Here is a 15381-nt window from a genome sequence, read left to right as displayed (position 1 = left end):
AGAGAAGATTAAGTTTGTTTTCTTTGAAGAAACCGCTTCAAGAACTCTCTATTGCCAGCACCCAAACGCTTCCAATGAATCTCGCTGCATGTACAAATTATTAATGTTATTATTTATTTATATTATGGCAGTGCCTAGGAGCCCTAGTCTTGGACCAGAGCCCACTGTGCTAGGCGCAGCACAAACACAGAACATAAAGATGGTCTGTGCCCCAAGGAGCTGGACAGATGGATACAGACAGACATGGGAGTACAAGTACTCAATGAGATCATAATTGTCAGCATAAATTGTAATGGTCACTATGCTCCCAACCATGCTGTGTAAATGGATAGGCCAGTTAAAAGTTGCACTGAATGATATTTCAACAGAAAAAATCTCAGCAAGTTACTAGAAATTTACTGAAATTTACATGTGTATTCATTACTAAGACACCCAGCAAGATGTCATGCTACAATGACACTTCATAACCATAGTCAGCACCAACAGCTGGTTACATCTTTAAAACACAGTGCAAATAGATGGCTTAATATTCAGAACACCCTTATGAGTAATGTAAAGGATCCTTGTTTTACAGACGGAAAAACTGAGAACAACAACATTAGTCACAGAAGCCTATTAAATTTAACCCCTGGACTCAATTACAATTGGTTAAAGAGAACACAGTGAATTAATACTACGCTGTTACCTGTGACGACTGCACCATGGATTTTGAATGACTTTTGGAAGCAATGTGGCAGTAATATTCTTAACAGTAAAATATCATGTAATAACAAACTACATGGTATTCTGAGATTTTAGTATCATTTTTCCACTCTCCTTATTGTAAGTTATTTCCTGCAGTGATTGCAGTTGGTCCAAAAAAAAAAACAACTGAATTCTTTTCCACAAAACAATTGAAACCAAAATTTTTCATTTTGTTCAGCTTTTTTCCTGTGGAATATTCAGATTTTCTGATTAAGCAACTTGAAATAAAAATTTACTTCATTCAACTTAAATCAAATGGAATCAAAGCAAAAAAATTGCGTATTTCACTTTTTTAGGGATTTCTCCTCTTTCTCCCTCACCTTTTCCAGTAAATGTTTTTCCCTCCAGTGTGAAAAGCGAAAAAAGGAGACAAAAACCCCAAACCCAAAACATTTTCTTTTTATTTCATTAGATGGGAATTGAACCTATTTTTTTTAAATTTTAAATCAATTTGTCATGTTGGACATTCTGAATGTTGCAAAAAAGTTGAATAGCTCAAAATAGACATTTTTTAAAGAAAAACTTTTCACCCAGCACTAAAAAGATATTTATGCAACCTTCCCATTTTTCTTCTTTTATTACTTTTACTCTAGACATTTCCCTCAATAGGTACATCCCTTCTATATTGGCAATTTATAGTATTTTGCTTTTGTTTACCTTGTGTTTTTATTATGCATGTAAAACTATGAGTCATTGTAGAGACAGTTCTGAACCAAATAGACTGGATCGCCCCCCTTTCCCCCCGCCCTAATGAACTTTGGGGTATTTGAAATCCAGAGCTGAATTTCTCTTTCCCTTAAGCCCTTCTCTAATTGAATTGTTCTCCACAGCCCTATGTTTCGCAACTCACCCCAGTGTATCCTTTTTCTCCTCTACAATCTTTGGAGGGAAGAATTCAATATGTGAATAAGGAGACAGGACACAAGTGGGTTACTGTAAAAACGTGCACATTCAGAGAACCAATTAAACACAAATGTAGCATGAGACTCAAACATGCCGAGATTATCTGAATAAACAGACCACAGAGCATCTCATGATTCATGATGCATTCAAGTGTGAATGGAACCCAGGAAGAAAAGGACCCTAAAAGACTGATTTATAATAAAGTGGCTATTTAATAGCCATTGATTTTTATTCTGACCTCGCAAGACTCAATCTTTGTAGAGAAACAACCACAGCTACAGTGCACTAAAGCAGGAGCTGCACAATGCTATTACCTTAAATAGTGGGATAAACTAATACCCAGTGCGGAACTGTGCACCCACAGGGAACTCAGCACGGAGGACAGTGTGATGCTGCAGAACCAGCCCCAGAAACATTCCACAAATAATGTGACAAAACCCCATCTCAGGGAGCAAAATATTTCTAGCTGACTACACAGTAGCTTAGGCCCCTGTGGCATCTCAACAAATCTACAGCAGATAATGGTCTAAAATTTAGATGTGGATGTAGCTGCTAAATCAACAAACAAGCTGTCTTCAGGGTTAAGCTTGGGCTCCAAGGCATCATTTTAGTGGCCTGTTAGGGTCACTCTAAGATCTGTATTGCTCCTAGAGATTTCTCTTCTCCCCCTGCTTTTCCACCTGCCTACTTCTTCCCGGCCTCAGCAATCTCTCCTTCCCAGACCATCCATTCGTCACTTTCCCACATTCCACCAGTAGTTTCACCAGTAAAGATCCAATCCTGAAAACACTTACAGCACAATTCAAAAGCCTCATTGAAAGTCAATGGGCATAATGTACCATATATACTCACAGGATTGAGACCAAATTATATTTATACGGGCCATGTGGTTTCCATCATCCCTCTTCTCATGGTCCTAACTGATTAAATCAACATTAAGCATGGAAGTACCAGAGTCAAGAGCTGCACAAGGAAGTGGGACACTCATCAATTCTCCAACAAGACAACAAACACAAGCACCAAAAATCCAATAGGAAAAAGACACAAAAGACACTGAAAATTCCCACTTACAATTAAAGGCCCCCTGTTGTTTTCACGATATTTGTTCTGGAAGAAAATGTAAACAACGGTGGCTGCCAAGGAATAGAGGAAGGCAAAGACCGCGATAGTGACGAAGAATTCCGCAGAAGAAGAGAAGTCCCCTATTAGCGAGAGTGTTTCTCGTCGTTTGCCTTCACAGGTGGGAGCATCAAAATTCACCTGATGCAACCTAAAAAATCCAAGACAGGAGAGGTGAGTTGAAAAGGCCTAGGGATTTGTTACCTATTAGTGATATGTTACATCTGAGCTGTGTTCTCATTGCTTTAAATGCTGACATATGTAGGTCTCAATCCTATAAACCCTTGTGTGTGTGAGCAGTCCCGTTGACTGAATTCAGTGGAGCTAGTCACATGCTTAAGGTTACTCATATGTGCAAGTGTTTGCAGGATTGGGAACATAATAACCTAAATTAAAGCCTTTAAATCAACTGCATCATAAACAAAATATTAGCTTTAAGTAAGACCATTTCAACATTTTTGCACAAACATCTGAGATAATGGTGAAGTCCTGTAGGGAAAAGTAAAAATTACACTTGCTCATCTAAGCAAAAAACCTCAGATTTTTCACTTTTACAATAATTAAGGGGAGGAAACATTACAAAACCGGGTGACTCTTGATTTCTTGAGAACAATTAATTCAGCACAAAATTGCTTGCAATCTAATCCAGAATGACAGACAAAGACCGTGAATTTGCTGGTTTAATAAATCATTAAAGCAAGCTCAGGTCTTGCGTAAATTGCATAGTGCCTGGCTTCCAGTAGATCTTTAACTTATGACTGTGTGGTATGTGGCACTTTAACATAAAAGGCTTTCGAAATGTGGTTGTAGTAGAAAATCCGTGTGTGTGTGTGAGAGAGAGTGCACGAACCAGTCACTGCTGACTCAGCTTTAAATTGCACCAGCATTTCCCATGCAGAGGTTGTCCCCTCTGTTTAACCAACACCAACTTCCCCGAATCATGTCATGGAAAGATGTTTGCAAGCCCAGGAAGAAGCATATTGTGAGCCAACACTCCCTCCAGCTTGATACATTGGGTTCTGTTATCCACCACTAGCATGAACAGAGGTTAAGATTGGGACTGTGGGGGGTGGGTATTTTTAATATTAAAACTTCCCAACAAATGCCAGTTAAAAGATCGCCCCACGGTTTGGGCAGCCAATCAATCTCCCCTCGCCATTCTGCTCCAATATCATCTGTGTCATAGCTGATCTGGAATGCTGAAAAGTGTCAACTGGCACTCAACTCCGAATACTTATGTAGCTGAAGCATCACCGCCCTGTGGCAAGGACTCGGGTACCAAGTATCTGAAGAGATTCCATTAAGCAGAAAATCCAAGCATCGATGCCTCCATTGGCCTGGAGTGGCGAACCGTGGCCAGTGGGAGCTGCGATCGGCCGAACCTGTGGATGCGGCAGGTAAACAAACCAGCCCAGCCCGCCAGGAGGCTTACCCTGGTGAGCCGTGTGCCAAAGGTTGCCAACCCCTGGTCTAGACAGAGACCTAATCCCGTTAACTCAGTGTTTGATAGTAACTTGGAAATCAAACAGCATTAGAATGCAGGAACAGAGCACCAGGCAGAAGTGATGCTGCATGATGAGCAGGCACAACCATGTCTGTAGGCTTTAGTCTGTTACATTTATAAATATCAGGAACAAAGGGGGTTCTGGGGTGATAGATATTGGGCAGTTAGAAAAGCGAATCTAATCAACACAATCGAGGAGCAGATTAAGGAGGGCATGACCGAGGTGCAGATACAATGCTGAGGATCTAAGGAAGGTGGAGGTGACAGAGCTATTGGAGAGGTAGCAGCGATTTCCAAAAGCGATTATGATCTGAAGCTAGGAAAGGGCTGAGCCTTATGGAAGACATTCCTTAGCACAGAGGGCAAGTAATGTGTGGAACTGAGTGCCAAAGGTAACAGCAGTCATGAATATATTTCTAACTAAAGAGAATTAGGCCCTTAGAGGAAAGCCAAAACACTCTAATTTTTTGAGTGGTGGCAGCAAGTACCAGGTCCAAGCTGGTAACTAAGCTTGGAGGTTTTCATGCTAACCCCCATATTTTGGACGCTAAGGTCCAAATCTGGGACTAAGGTTATGATAAAGATATTCACAGTATAAATGTCACAAGGTAGAGTAATGGACATTGGCGGATTGCATGGCTTTTTCTTCTTCTAAGCCAAATAGAACCTAACTAAATGCACAGAAGGAACTCTCTCATTGGCCGATGCATAAAGATATTTATTTGCTGCAGACATATTCTTCAATGAGCTCCTGCTGCTATATCCTTGGTATAGCTAAAATAATTCATTTGTCTCCTTAGATTTCAGCATTCTGGAGATGTACAGTAACAGACGCTCTTGTCCCCGATCAGCCAACAAAGTCTGATTAAAACTGAACATATGAGAGAGATACTGAACATATATTCAGACAGTTATCTGACTTGGTTTTAAAGCTTCCTGTCTCTATTATGCATACATTTTTCATCAAGGCTTATTGTCTTCCCATGGAAAAAGAAAAGATCTCCTAGTGCCTGTCTCTGGGATTTTGCAAGTCCTGGAGACCAAAGGTTTTTTTTATTTTTTTTAAATATAATCAGGGTAGAGTATTCCAAAGGTGGCCTGGCCATGGACAGAAAAATAATCTCCTGCCAGCAATCAGCAAGGAACACTTCACTTGCACACCTTTGCTTATGTACCGTACCGTACCTATCCAGAAATAAGGATTGATTCAAAGCCCATTTGAATCAAAGGGAAACTTTGCATTGATCTCAGTGGGCTCTGGATGAGTTATTAAGCATGACCATCCTCTGATTCCACAAGCAGGTTAATTACATTTGTTAAAAGTGGTAGGCTGACATTCTTAGAGGGGAAATCCTTTATTTATCCATGGAACAGGGACAGCACAGTTAGCTGCTCTCCAAGCTTCCTTGATTATATTTTGCCAATGTATCTTAATTCTGATCTATTCGGGGAGAACCACCACTAGGAATAGTTCACTCTCCAATGCCCATTTGGTCCTCAGCTCCTCTCAACCTGACAGCAAAGTTGTCAGTTATTTATTTAAGCTCAGTTTCCTGAATGCTTCTCTAGGAATTTATGGGTCTGAAATACTGCAGGAAATATTGTTACATCTCAAATATGACTCTGAGGCAACTGTGGCGATGTTTTAATGGCAACCACCGTGGGAGTCTGATGCATATATTTACCAGCTGGGCAGAGCAAAGGCTTTGTCCTCTAATGGGGAAGAATGAAGTTATTAAGAGACTGGCTTTGCTCTGAGGATCAGAGCCATCTGGGCAGTTTTTATGTTAACACCTGTTAAACAGACTTGCAAAAACACAAGACCATGACTTGTAAATTTCACTTCAGGCCCAGCATTAGCTTTTTAAGAATGATGGAACTGTGCTTAGTTAAACCATAAAAGCAATGAGGTAGAAAAAGAAAGAATAAAGAGGTAATATTAGGAGCCTGCCCACATTTTATCATTTTAAAATCTGTTTCTAGCCCCTTCTTTTCCTCTTGCAGTCCTGAAATAACATTTTGAGGCAATTAATGTGAGTAGCAAACAGCTGATCAAAGGTAAAGTAACTAAAGGACATGATTTTCATCACATTTAAGGGGCAGACTGCAAAGTTTTCTCCAATGCATCTCAAGTTGGGTGCCTGATCCTCAGCTGGTGCAAATTGACTTCATGTCACTGAAGTCTGACGATCTGGCCCTGAGTCTCTCAAAATGATTTTTGCAAACCTGATAGGATATTTGAAAACTAATTGATATAGTTTCTCTTTTCTACCCTCCATTCACCCTTACTGTGTCCTCAGTTCTGACCCATGATAGGCCTGAAGTTTTGGTTTTAAATTTCTAACCCCTGGATCTCTCTGGCAGTACCTTTCTGGCCAAGTGTCTTACAGGGATACTGGATACATTGTGATTACATGGGCCTTCTTTTATTACATTATTTTTACTCATGAGCATCTATGTTTAGATTTTTCCAGCCCTTAAGTGAGGCTGCAGTAATTGGTGCCACTTGTGGCCACCTCACCTCAGCCCAAACAATCTATAGATTAGCTGTGCAGAAGGGCTCAAAAATAGGGTATGACTCAGCCCTAGCAGGAGGAAGATAGATGATCCTCACATACAGGTGGTTAGGCAGGATTACTACCATTGCAGGATTTGTTCTGGACGTTCAAAATCAAAAAAGAGTCCTAAGAAAAATGGAAAGTAGGTCAAATTACAAAGTATGAATATAAACAATTAACACGAGTATGTAGGGAGAAAATTAGAAAGGCCAAGGCACAAAACGAGATTAAACTAGGTAAGGACCTAAAGGATAACAAGAAAACATTCTAGAAATACATTAGAAGCAAGAGGAAGACCAAAGGACAGGGGGGGAAACTAATAACAGAAAATGTAGAAATGGCAGAGATGCTTAATGACTTCTTTGTTTCAGTTTTCACCAAGAAGGTTGGTGGTGATTGGACGTCTAATGTAGTGAATGCCAGTGAAAATGAGGTAGGATCACAAGAGGCTAAAATAGGGAAAGAACAAGTTAAAAATTACTTAGACAAGTTAGATGTCTTCAAGTCACCAGGGCCTGATGAAATGCATCTTAGAATACTCAAGGAGCTGACTGAGGAGATCTCTGAGCCATTGGTGATTATCTTTGAGAAATCATGGAAGACAGGAGAGATTCCAGGAGACTGGAAAAGGGCAAATATAGTGCCAATCTATAAAAAGAAAGATAAGGACAACCCAGAGAATTACAGACCAGTCAGCTCAACTTCTGTTCCCAGAAAGATAATGGAGCAAATAATTAAGCAATCAATTTGCAAAGATTTAGAAGATAATAAGGTGATAAGTAACAGTCAGCACGGATTTGTCAAGAACAAATTGTGTCAAACCAACCTGATAGCTTTCTTTGACAGGATAACAAACCTTGTGGATGGGGGGAATTGGCAGACGTGGTATATCTCGATTTTAGTAAAGCTTTTGATACTGTCCGACAAGACCTTCTCATAAATAAACTAGGGAAATGCAACCTAGATGGAGCTACTATAAGGTGGGTGCATAACTGGCTGGAATACCATTCCCAGAGAGTAGTTATCAGGGGTTCACAGTCATGCTGGAAGGGTAGAATGAGTGGGATCCCGCAGGGATCAGTTCTGAGTCCAGTTCTGTTCAATATCTTCATAAATGATTTAGATAATGGCATATAGAGTACACTTATAGAATTTGCAAAGCACTTGCAACCCCTCCAAGCTGGAAGGGGTCACGAGTGCTTTGGAGGATAGGATTAAAATTCAAAATGATCTGGACAAACTGGAGAAATGGTCTGAAGTAAATAGGATGAAATTCAATAAGGATAAATGCAAAGTACTCCACTTAGGACAGAACAATCAGCTGCACACATACAAAACGAGAAATGATTGCCAAGGAAGGAGTACTGCGGAAAGGGACCTGGGGGTCATATTGGACCACAAGCTAAATATGAGTCAACAGTGTAACACTGTTGCAAAAAAGGCGAACAACATTCTGGGATGTGTTAGCAGGAGCGTTGAAAGAAAGGCACGAGAAGTAATTCTTCTGCTCTATTCCAGTCTGATCAGGCCTCAGCTGGAGTATTGTGTCCAGTTCTGGGAACCACATTTCAGGAATAATGTGGACAAATTCAAGAGAGTCCAGAGAAAAGCAACAAAGATGATTAAAGGTCTAGAAAACATGACCTATGAGGGGAGATTGAAAAAATTGGGTTTGTTTAATCTGGAAAAGAGAAGACTGAGAGGGGACATGAGAATAGATTTCAGGTATGTCAAAGATGGTTACAAAGAGGACAAAGAAAAAATGTTTTTCTTAAACTCTGAGGACAGGACAAGAAGCAATGGGCTTAAATTGCAGCAAGGAAGGTTTAGGTTGGATATGAGGAAAAGCTTTCTAACAGTCAGGGTGGTTAAGCACTGGACTAAATTGCCTAGGGAGGTTGTGGAATCTCCATCATTGGAGGTTTTTAAGAGCAGGTTAGACAAACACCTGTCAGAAATGGTCTAGATAATTAGTCCTCCCACAAGTGCAGGACACTGGACTAGATGACCTCTCGAGGTCCCTTCCAGTTCTATGATTCTATAATTCTACGTTTGTTAAACTGGGACAGGTCCCAGGTGAAAAATTAAGAACCGGGGTTATCAGCTAGGATCACCATCTACCCACTCTTTAATGACATTTTCTTGTGTTAGGCTGGGAGCTCCAAACTCTTCTCTAATGTCCTACCACTGCTGGATGCCTGATTCAGCTTTTCTGGGAATAACGTTGCTTGTCAGTGACTCACAAAGACATTTTCTCCATCTCTTCCTTTTGCTTTTGCTGCACCTCTGCCTGCCCTTCTGTTTTCTATTCATCCCTCATTGTTTCTGATCTCCGATTTCCCTACCCAGCCCACCTCTCTCTTTTCATTGGTCTTCTCCCTCAGTTCTTCCTCCACTCAACTGCCCCTTTGTGCTTTTTACAACAATCTCTTGCACGTTACCCTCTCTTGTAACTCTCTTGTTGCCATCCCCTAAGTACAAGGAGCAGCTCACTAGCAGCACCGGCAACGTTCAGTGCTACCTGTCTTAGTAAGTCAATGAGCCAAGGCCACAAAGTCAAGTTCAACCTGGCATGAATTTTCCGTGCAGACATTAGTATAAGCAGCTGTGAACAGCCCTCTATTTTTCTATGACAAATTTGTGTTTGTTGACTGCTGGTAAATATATGTCCAAAAGGGAAAACTTCACTGCACGTGAATTGTTGCTCATACACCTATAGAATAACACTGGATGGGAAAAGGAGATGGCTGAGAGAGCCTGTAGGGAAAAAGAATGGCACAGCAACATTTCTCCTCTTCTCTTTCTATCCTCTGAGTCCTTAATTTCTGTAATTCATTTTTTCTTTCTGCTCCGGCAGTGCTAATAAAGTCCAATGAAACACCAACACTCCACACACATCAAACTCAATAAACGTAGAGATGCCGATAAAAGACACATCCCCAGTTCTGTCTTGCAAAGTCCCAGCAACCTCCCAATAAATTCCTTCCACCCAATGTTGCAAATTCACGTGAGCAATTGTTTTTAGGCAAGGGATAGGTCTGAACTGAATCCCCAGGTCCAAATGCTCCTAAACGTTGGTGAAGTTCCAATTCATACCTGGACTTAGCATCCAGGCTTCATTTCTAAATGTGCTGACCTGAAAGCCCAGCTCCAACTACTCCTGAAACTTTGAGGCTTGGACTTATCTTTCTTTCCAGCGTATGCTAAGTGTCCTCCCCTGCAGTCCCTATGAAGGAAAATCTCCAGCTGTCTTCAATAGTTTTGCCCAGAGGATCAGGCCCTTAAGTGTGCTGTGTGGAGTAAGAGAATCAGAAAAAACCCAGGTTCAAAGCCTGCCTATGATGAAGCAATGACAAATTTCAGACTGTGATCCTGACATCACATTGACCTGGCTCTTTCGCAGTTTAATCACTCCGTCACTGTTCAGCGCCACAGTCCATCTTTTATTTCGTTTGAAACTTCATGACAATTTGAGGTTCATCTCTCGTGCGTGCACGTGGGCTCGTTCTCTCCCTTTCAGAGAAGAGAGCTCTCCAGATTGCAATTTGAAAATATTCACGGCCCCGATAACTATTCTTCGCAGTGTCTTGCGCTTTCATTAAACTCAGCACTGAATAAAATCAGGTATGCTGCACTGCTTAGTGAGTTTGTCAGCCCACTGACAGCAATACAGGTACACTGGTTTAAAACTTGTGTGAGATCAGACACTCAGACCCTACGTTTTATATCCTTTTTTCCCCTACAGCTTTGCAAACTAAGTTGTCATGAGAAATGTGATGACAAGACAGCTATAATGTCGAGCTTGACAATATCATAAAAGGGCCCTTTGGGTTTTTTGGATTCTGCCTTGTGCTGCAATACTAAAGCACAGCTGTCTTTTCAGACACTCACTGTATGTCCCTAGGAAACAAGAGTTTGGAGGTAGGAGCACAGAATAAGGGTTAGCACTGCTGCACACAGTTTGAGGGAAGCCTGTGAGATCCTTCCATTTGAATACCCCCTTTCAAGCTGCCTTTGCATTGTGAGGTTTCAAGACACCTTCAGTGGGGAAATGGCAGCATCAAAGGGACCCCATTCCTTATCTAATTGCAGGCTGTGTTAAGGTGAGTTGTCCCCTGCTCATGAATGAGCATCTTCTTGACATTCACTGTTACTGATCTCCTTTATAACTGATACACACATGGGAGCTGATTCAGGAAACATCCCTGTTCAGCTAAGCATCTAACCATGGGCTTAACTTTGATGCTGAAGGCACTGCAGCATGTGCTTAAAGTTAAGCATGTGTTTAGGGTCTTTTGCTAAATACAGAAGAATCTTAAGTGCTTTCCTGAGTCAGGGCAATGATCTGTTCCTGGTAAAAAGAAAAAATGTGAACCTTTTTCTGCATGGGAAATTCTGAATGAGGGGTATTTCTCCATTTCATTACTGGAAATGAGCAGAAAAGCAGACACTTCAATACAAATATCTTGATGCCACTATATACTTTGGTAAGTTGTCTTATTTTCTTAAAATAACAGCTTACAAACTGGTGACCAGATGACACGTGACATCCACACACGCAATGTGACACCCTGTCAAAGGGAGTGCCTGCTCTGTTGCGCCTCTTGGTGAGTCAGTGTGGTGCTGCACATACTTCCTGCCTCAGTGTCCCTTCTCAGGAAGCCAATAACTCCAGCTGAGGTACTCTGGATGCTTGATTCAATAATATCCTCTTGTTTATTACAAATACGCCTATGAAAAAAGGGTCATAACGAAGAGTCCCAAATAACAAAAGGTAATTCTGGGTTTCAGGGATCCTCCCACACCAGCTCTCTAAGCTCTGTTCCCAATCCCTTTTCTCTGCCTTTAAATCTCTCCTCACGCAGAAGCCTAAGCTCTCCTCCTGGAGCTGGACTGCAATTTATCAACCTCTGCTAGCCCCACTTAGTGCTCAGGCTCAGAAAGGTTGCCACTTCTCACTGCTGGTGTATGCTCCCTGCTAACACAGGTGGTACAGGAGCCTTCTTACTCCCGTCGGTGTCTGCAGGCATCAGCCCTGCTGTAAAGGAGGAGGCAGCATTTATACCGGATCCTCTTCCTAGCTCATTCCTTATTAGCTGAGTGAGAAGAAAGCTCAGCACCAGTCCTGCTGCAAGGCTCCCGGGCCCAGGCCCTGGTGATTCCTTCTGGATGCCAGGTCTTCCTGGACTCCTTTCCCCTCTCCCCACATTTCCACAGGCTGTGTGTATCAGACCACCCAAACTCTTGAAGACCCATGCCATGTGTAAGACTGACCAGTAGACTGTACTGCTCTTAAAGGGAAGACTACCCCATCACAACCCACATATTGTTCTTGTTCTGGTCCAAAAATCCCCATGGAAAAAACAATATTAAATTTTCTTCCTTGCATTTGTGCTTTATTTCCCCCATTTTTTGTTTCTATCTGCTACACCCATTGTCAATTTTCTTTGCCGTTTTAAGGAAAAGAAAGTATTAACAGCAATGCGACCAGAACCACCACCAGAAAAAGTGTGTGTGTCCTGGAAACTCATTACTGCAGTAGCAATTCTTGTAGGAACATGTGGTGAAATGTTTCCTTTAGGCTGGTAATCTCTAAAAAGGGGAGGTGCTGTTCTGAAATACAAAAGTCATCTCCTGAGATGAATAGAATCCATACAGCTTCCAGTGACTGGTGAGATAAGAGACCAAAAAAAAACCACAACACATTTTTAATGGTCTATGTTTTTCCAGTGAACAAAGTAAGGAAACTTCTTTTAGATACATTAGGAAATAATTAAGTTCCCAGCAGTTCTTCCTGAGCATGCTGATTTGTTCTGCAGACAATGGACTTCAGCCATTCTTTCTCTGGGAAATTGTGCATATAGAGGAGCAGTGCATCTTACAAAGGTGCTGAATATTTAATCTTTCATCAACTCCATTCGGAGAACGTTTACAGGTGTGGGCACATGCTGACTTTACACCTGTTATCCATTCCTCTAATGGACTAAATCATGTTCCCAGAAGCAGCATCTCATATACACTACTTTGATGAAGGAAAAGTACTTTAAAAGTGTTCCAGGATCCTTAGTCAGAAGGGCAGATCTGTCTGGGAAGGAATGGTCTCCACTCTTCTGAAATCCCCCAGAATTTATTCTTTTCCATAGCCAACATCTTCTGAAGCACCAACATTTCCCACAGCATGGTTCTCCAAAGGGAAAGCAAAGGGGAGTAGTTCTTAACCAAGCAGGAAAGTATGTTCTTCCAGTGCTCGGCGTCTCTGATTATTTAATGATTAAATCCTTAACATCTGAAAGGCTATCCAATAACAGCAACCCATGAAGCAGGTTCTATTATAGCAATCAGGAGAGTAGATGGAGCCGGATAGTTGCCACTGATAAGAGGTCAGGTGCATCAGCACTGTGACTCATTTGTCTGTGCTATATTTATTGCGATTATTATCTGGAGTTTTTATTAACCCTGTTGGTTCCTGCAATTAGCCATATTAGGCTCAGGGTTCCTCTTTTGTGGAAAAGTAACATCTGAACAGCAACAAAGCTGGGAGCTTTTGTTTGCTATGAGTGGAATCCCTAGCATACACCTCACTGCCGTTCTAAAGCTGACCCTTTGAAGAGGAATTCCTTACAATGGGGGAAATCTTTATTTGCAGAACTGAAGCAGTAATAAGAGCTTCTGGAAGGTACTCTTAAATAATGTGGACACTTGCAAGTGGAGATTTACTACGAAGTGGGGACGATTCCATTGTTTCTACCATTCTATGTCCACTTCTCACCAATTCTAACCTTTATCCAGTGACTTCCACTCACACCACTTACTTCTCAGGATCAAGAAGCTGTTGAGTAGGATCTATTTGCAAAGAAAGATGATATGTTAATACTGCATGTGATCTTCTCAAAGTCTTTCAGAGTTAAAGTTCTCTTTGCCCTTTCAGGGTCAAACATCTACAATTATAAGATGGAATGGAGGATTCTGTGAAGGTGTGGTGTGGTTAAGCAGACAGATGAAAGATAAAAAGTGACCTACAGGTGATTTCAAAGGATACACCATTTTGCATTTCCTCCTCCAACAGTCATTACATCCCCTTCTCAGAAATATGCCCTTTGGGAGGTTCTTGGAAAGGAAGAAAACTTTCTCCAAATGTGCTAATTAAGCTATGAAACAATTTTACGCTGCCACCTCTAACCCTGTTCTCCTGTGTATCTTCTGCTATTTTTTCCAGATAAAACAATTAACATTTGCTTGAATGTTCCTCTCCCCCATGTTTGCCTACCTAACTTCAATTTGATATGGATAAGACCGCCCTTCACAGCACAATTTGCAGATATAATTCTTCACCTGTAGGCGTGGAGTGTTTATGTATTTATTCAGTACGGTTTATGCTTTCACAAGTGTCCAAGAAATTCTGGGGACCTGTATTGTAGGGGACTCATCTTGAGACATTAGGCCTGATTTTCAGAGATGCCCAGCACCTAACTCCTTTCTTTGACTTACCCCTTCTGCTGTCTCTACCGCAGGTACAATCCAAAAAAGGCTCTCTTGTACGTGAGTCTAAGGGAGTCTAATTGAGTGTAAGGGTGTATCTTAGGGTGGCCAGGTGTCTGGTTTTTGAAAAGGTCGAAAGGGTCAAAAGTCGAGTCTGTGGTGCAGTGGAGCTAAGGAAGGGTGCCTGCTGTGGCTCTCACAGCTCTTGCCCCAAGCGCTGGCTCTGCAGCTCCCATTGGCCGGCAGACAGGGCAGTGTGCAGAGCCCAGAGGGAAAACATGCTGCTGCTTCCGGGAGCTTCTTGAGGCAAGCGGCGTCCAGCGCCTTTGCTTCTCCCCGCACCCCAACCTCCTACCCCAGCCCCGTTCCCTTCCCGCCCTCTGAATCCCTAGATTCCAGTATGAAGCACCCTCCTGCTCCCCAAACCTCTCATCCCCGGCCCCACCCCCGAGCCTGCACCCGCAGCCAGAGCCCTGACTCCCCCGTGCCCCAACCCCCATCCCTTTCCTGCCCCCAAACCCCTCACTCCCAGCCTGGAGCACCCTCCTGCACCCCAAACCCCTCATTCCTGGACCCACCTTACAGCCCACACCCCCAGACAGAGCCCTCCCCATAACCTCCAGCACCCCAATCCCTTGTCCCAGCCCTGATCCCCCTCCCACATCCCAAATCCCTCATCCTCAGCCCCATACCAGAGCCCGCACTCCCTCTCATACCCCAACCCCCTGCTCCAGCCCAGTGAAAATGAGCGAGTGAGTGAGGGTGGGGAGAGTGAGCGATGAAGTGAGCGGGGGCAGGGCCTCGTAGAAGCGATGGGGCCTCAGAAGAGGGGCGGGCAAGGGTGTTTGGCTTTGTGTGAGTAGAAAGTTGACAACCCTTATCTAACCCTATGCCATGTACACATCACTGCTAAAACTGGCCCAATGCCTCTTGTGAATACAGGACAAAAAAAATAATCATCAAGTGTCACTTAAGATCTAGATACTCACAAAAAATCAAGTGTCAGTTGCTATAGATTTGGCCCCTTGTATTTTTTTAAACTGATCGCTGTCCAAGAGATGTTCACTTTTAAAA

The 15381-nt window shown here is 42.3% G+C and overlaps 1 protein-coding gene across 3 annotated transcripts in view; it reads right to left on the bottom strand.

The window, feature by feature from the left end:
* Positions 1-15381, bottom strand: part of SYNPR (synaptoporin) — a 182341-nt gene that overhangs the window by 15028 nt on the left and 151932 nt on the right. For all 3 annotated transcript variants that reach the window (XM_050957535.1, XM_050957533.1, XM_050957534.1), the window contains one exon: positions 2719-2917. In XM_050957535.1, the coding sequence (XP_050813492.1) occupies positions 2719-2917 (199 nt within the window). The remainder of the gene's footprint in view (positions 1-2718; positions 2918-15381) is intronic.

The sequence above is a fragment of the Gopherus flavomarginatus genome, chromosome 6 (assembly GCF_025201925.1).
Source record: "Gopherus flavomarginatus isolate rGopFla2 chromosome 6, rGopFla2.mat.asm, whole genome shotgun sequence".
Taxonomy (NCBI): Eukaryota; Metazoa; Chordata; order Testudines; family Testudinidae; genus Gopherus; species Gopherus flavomarginatus.
This window is presented reverse-complemented; position numbering and strand designations above follow the sequence as displayed.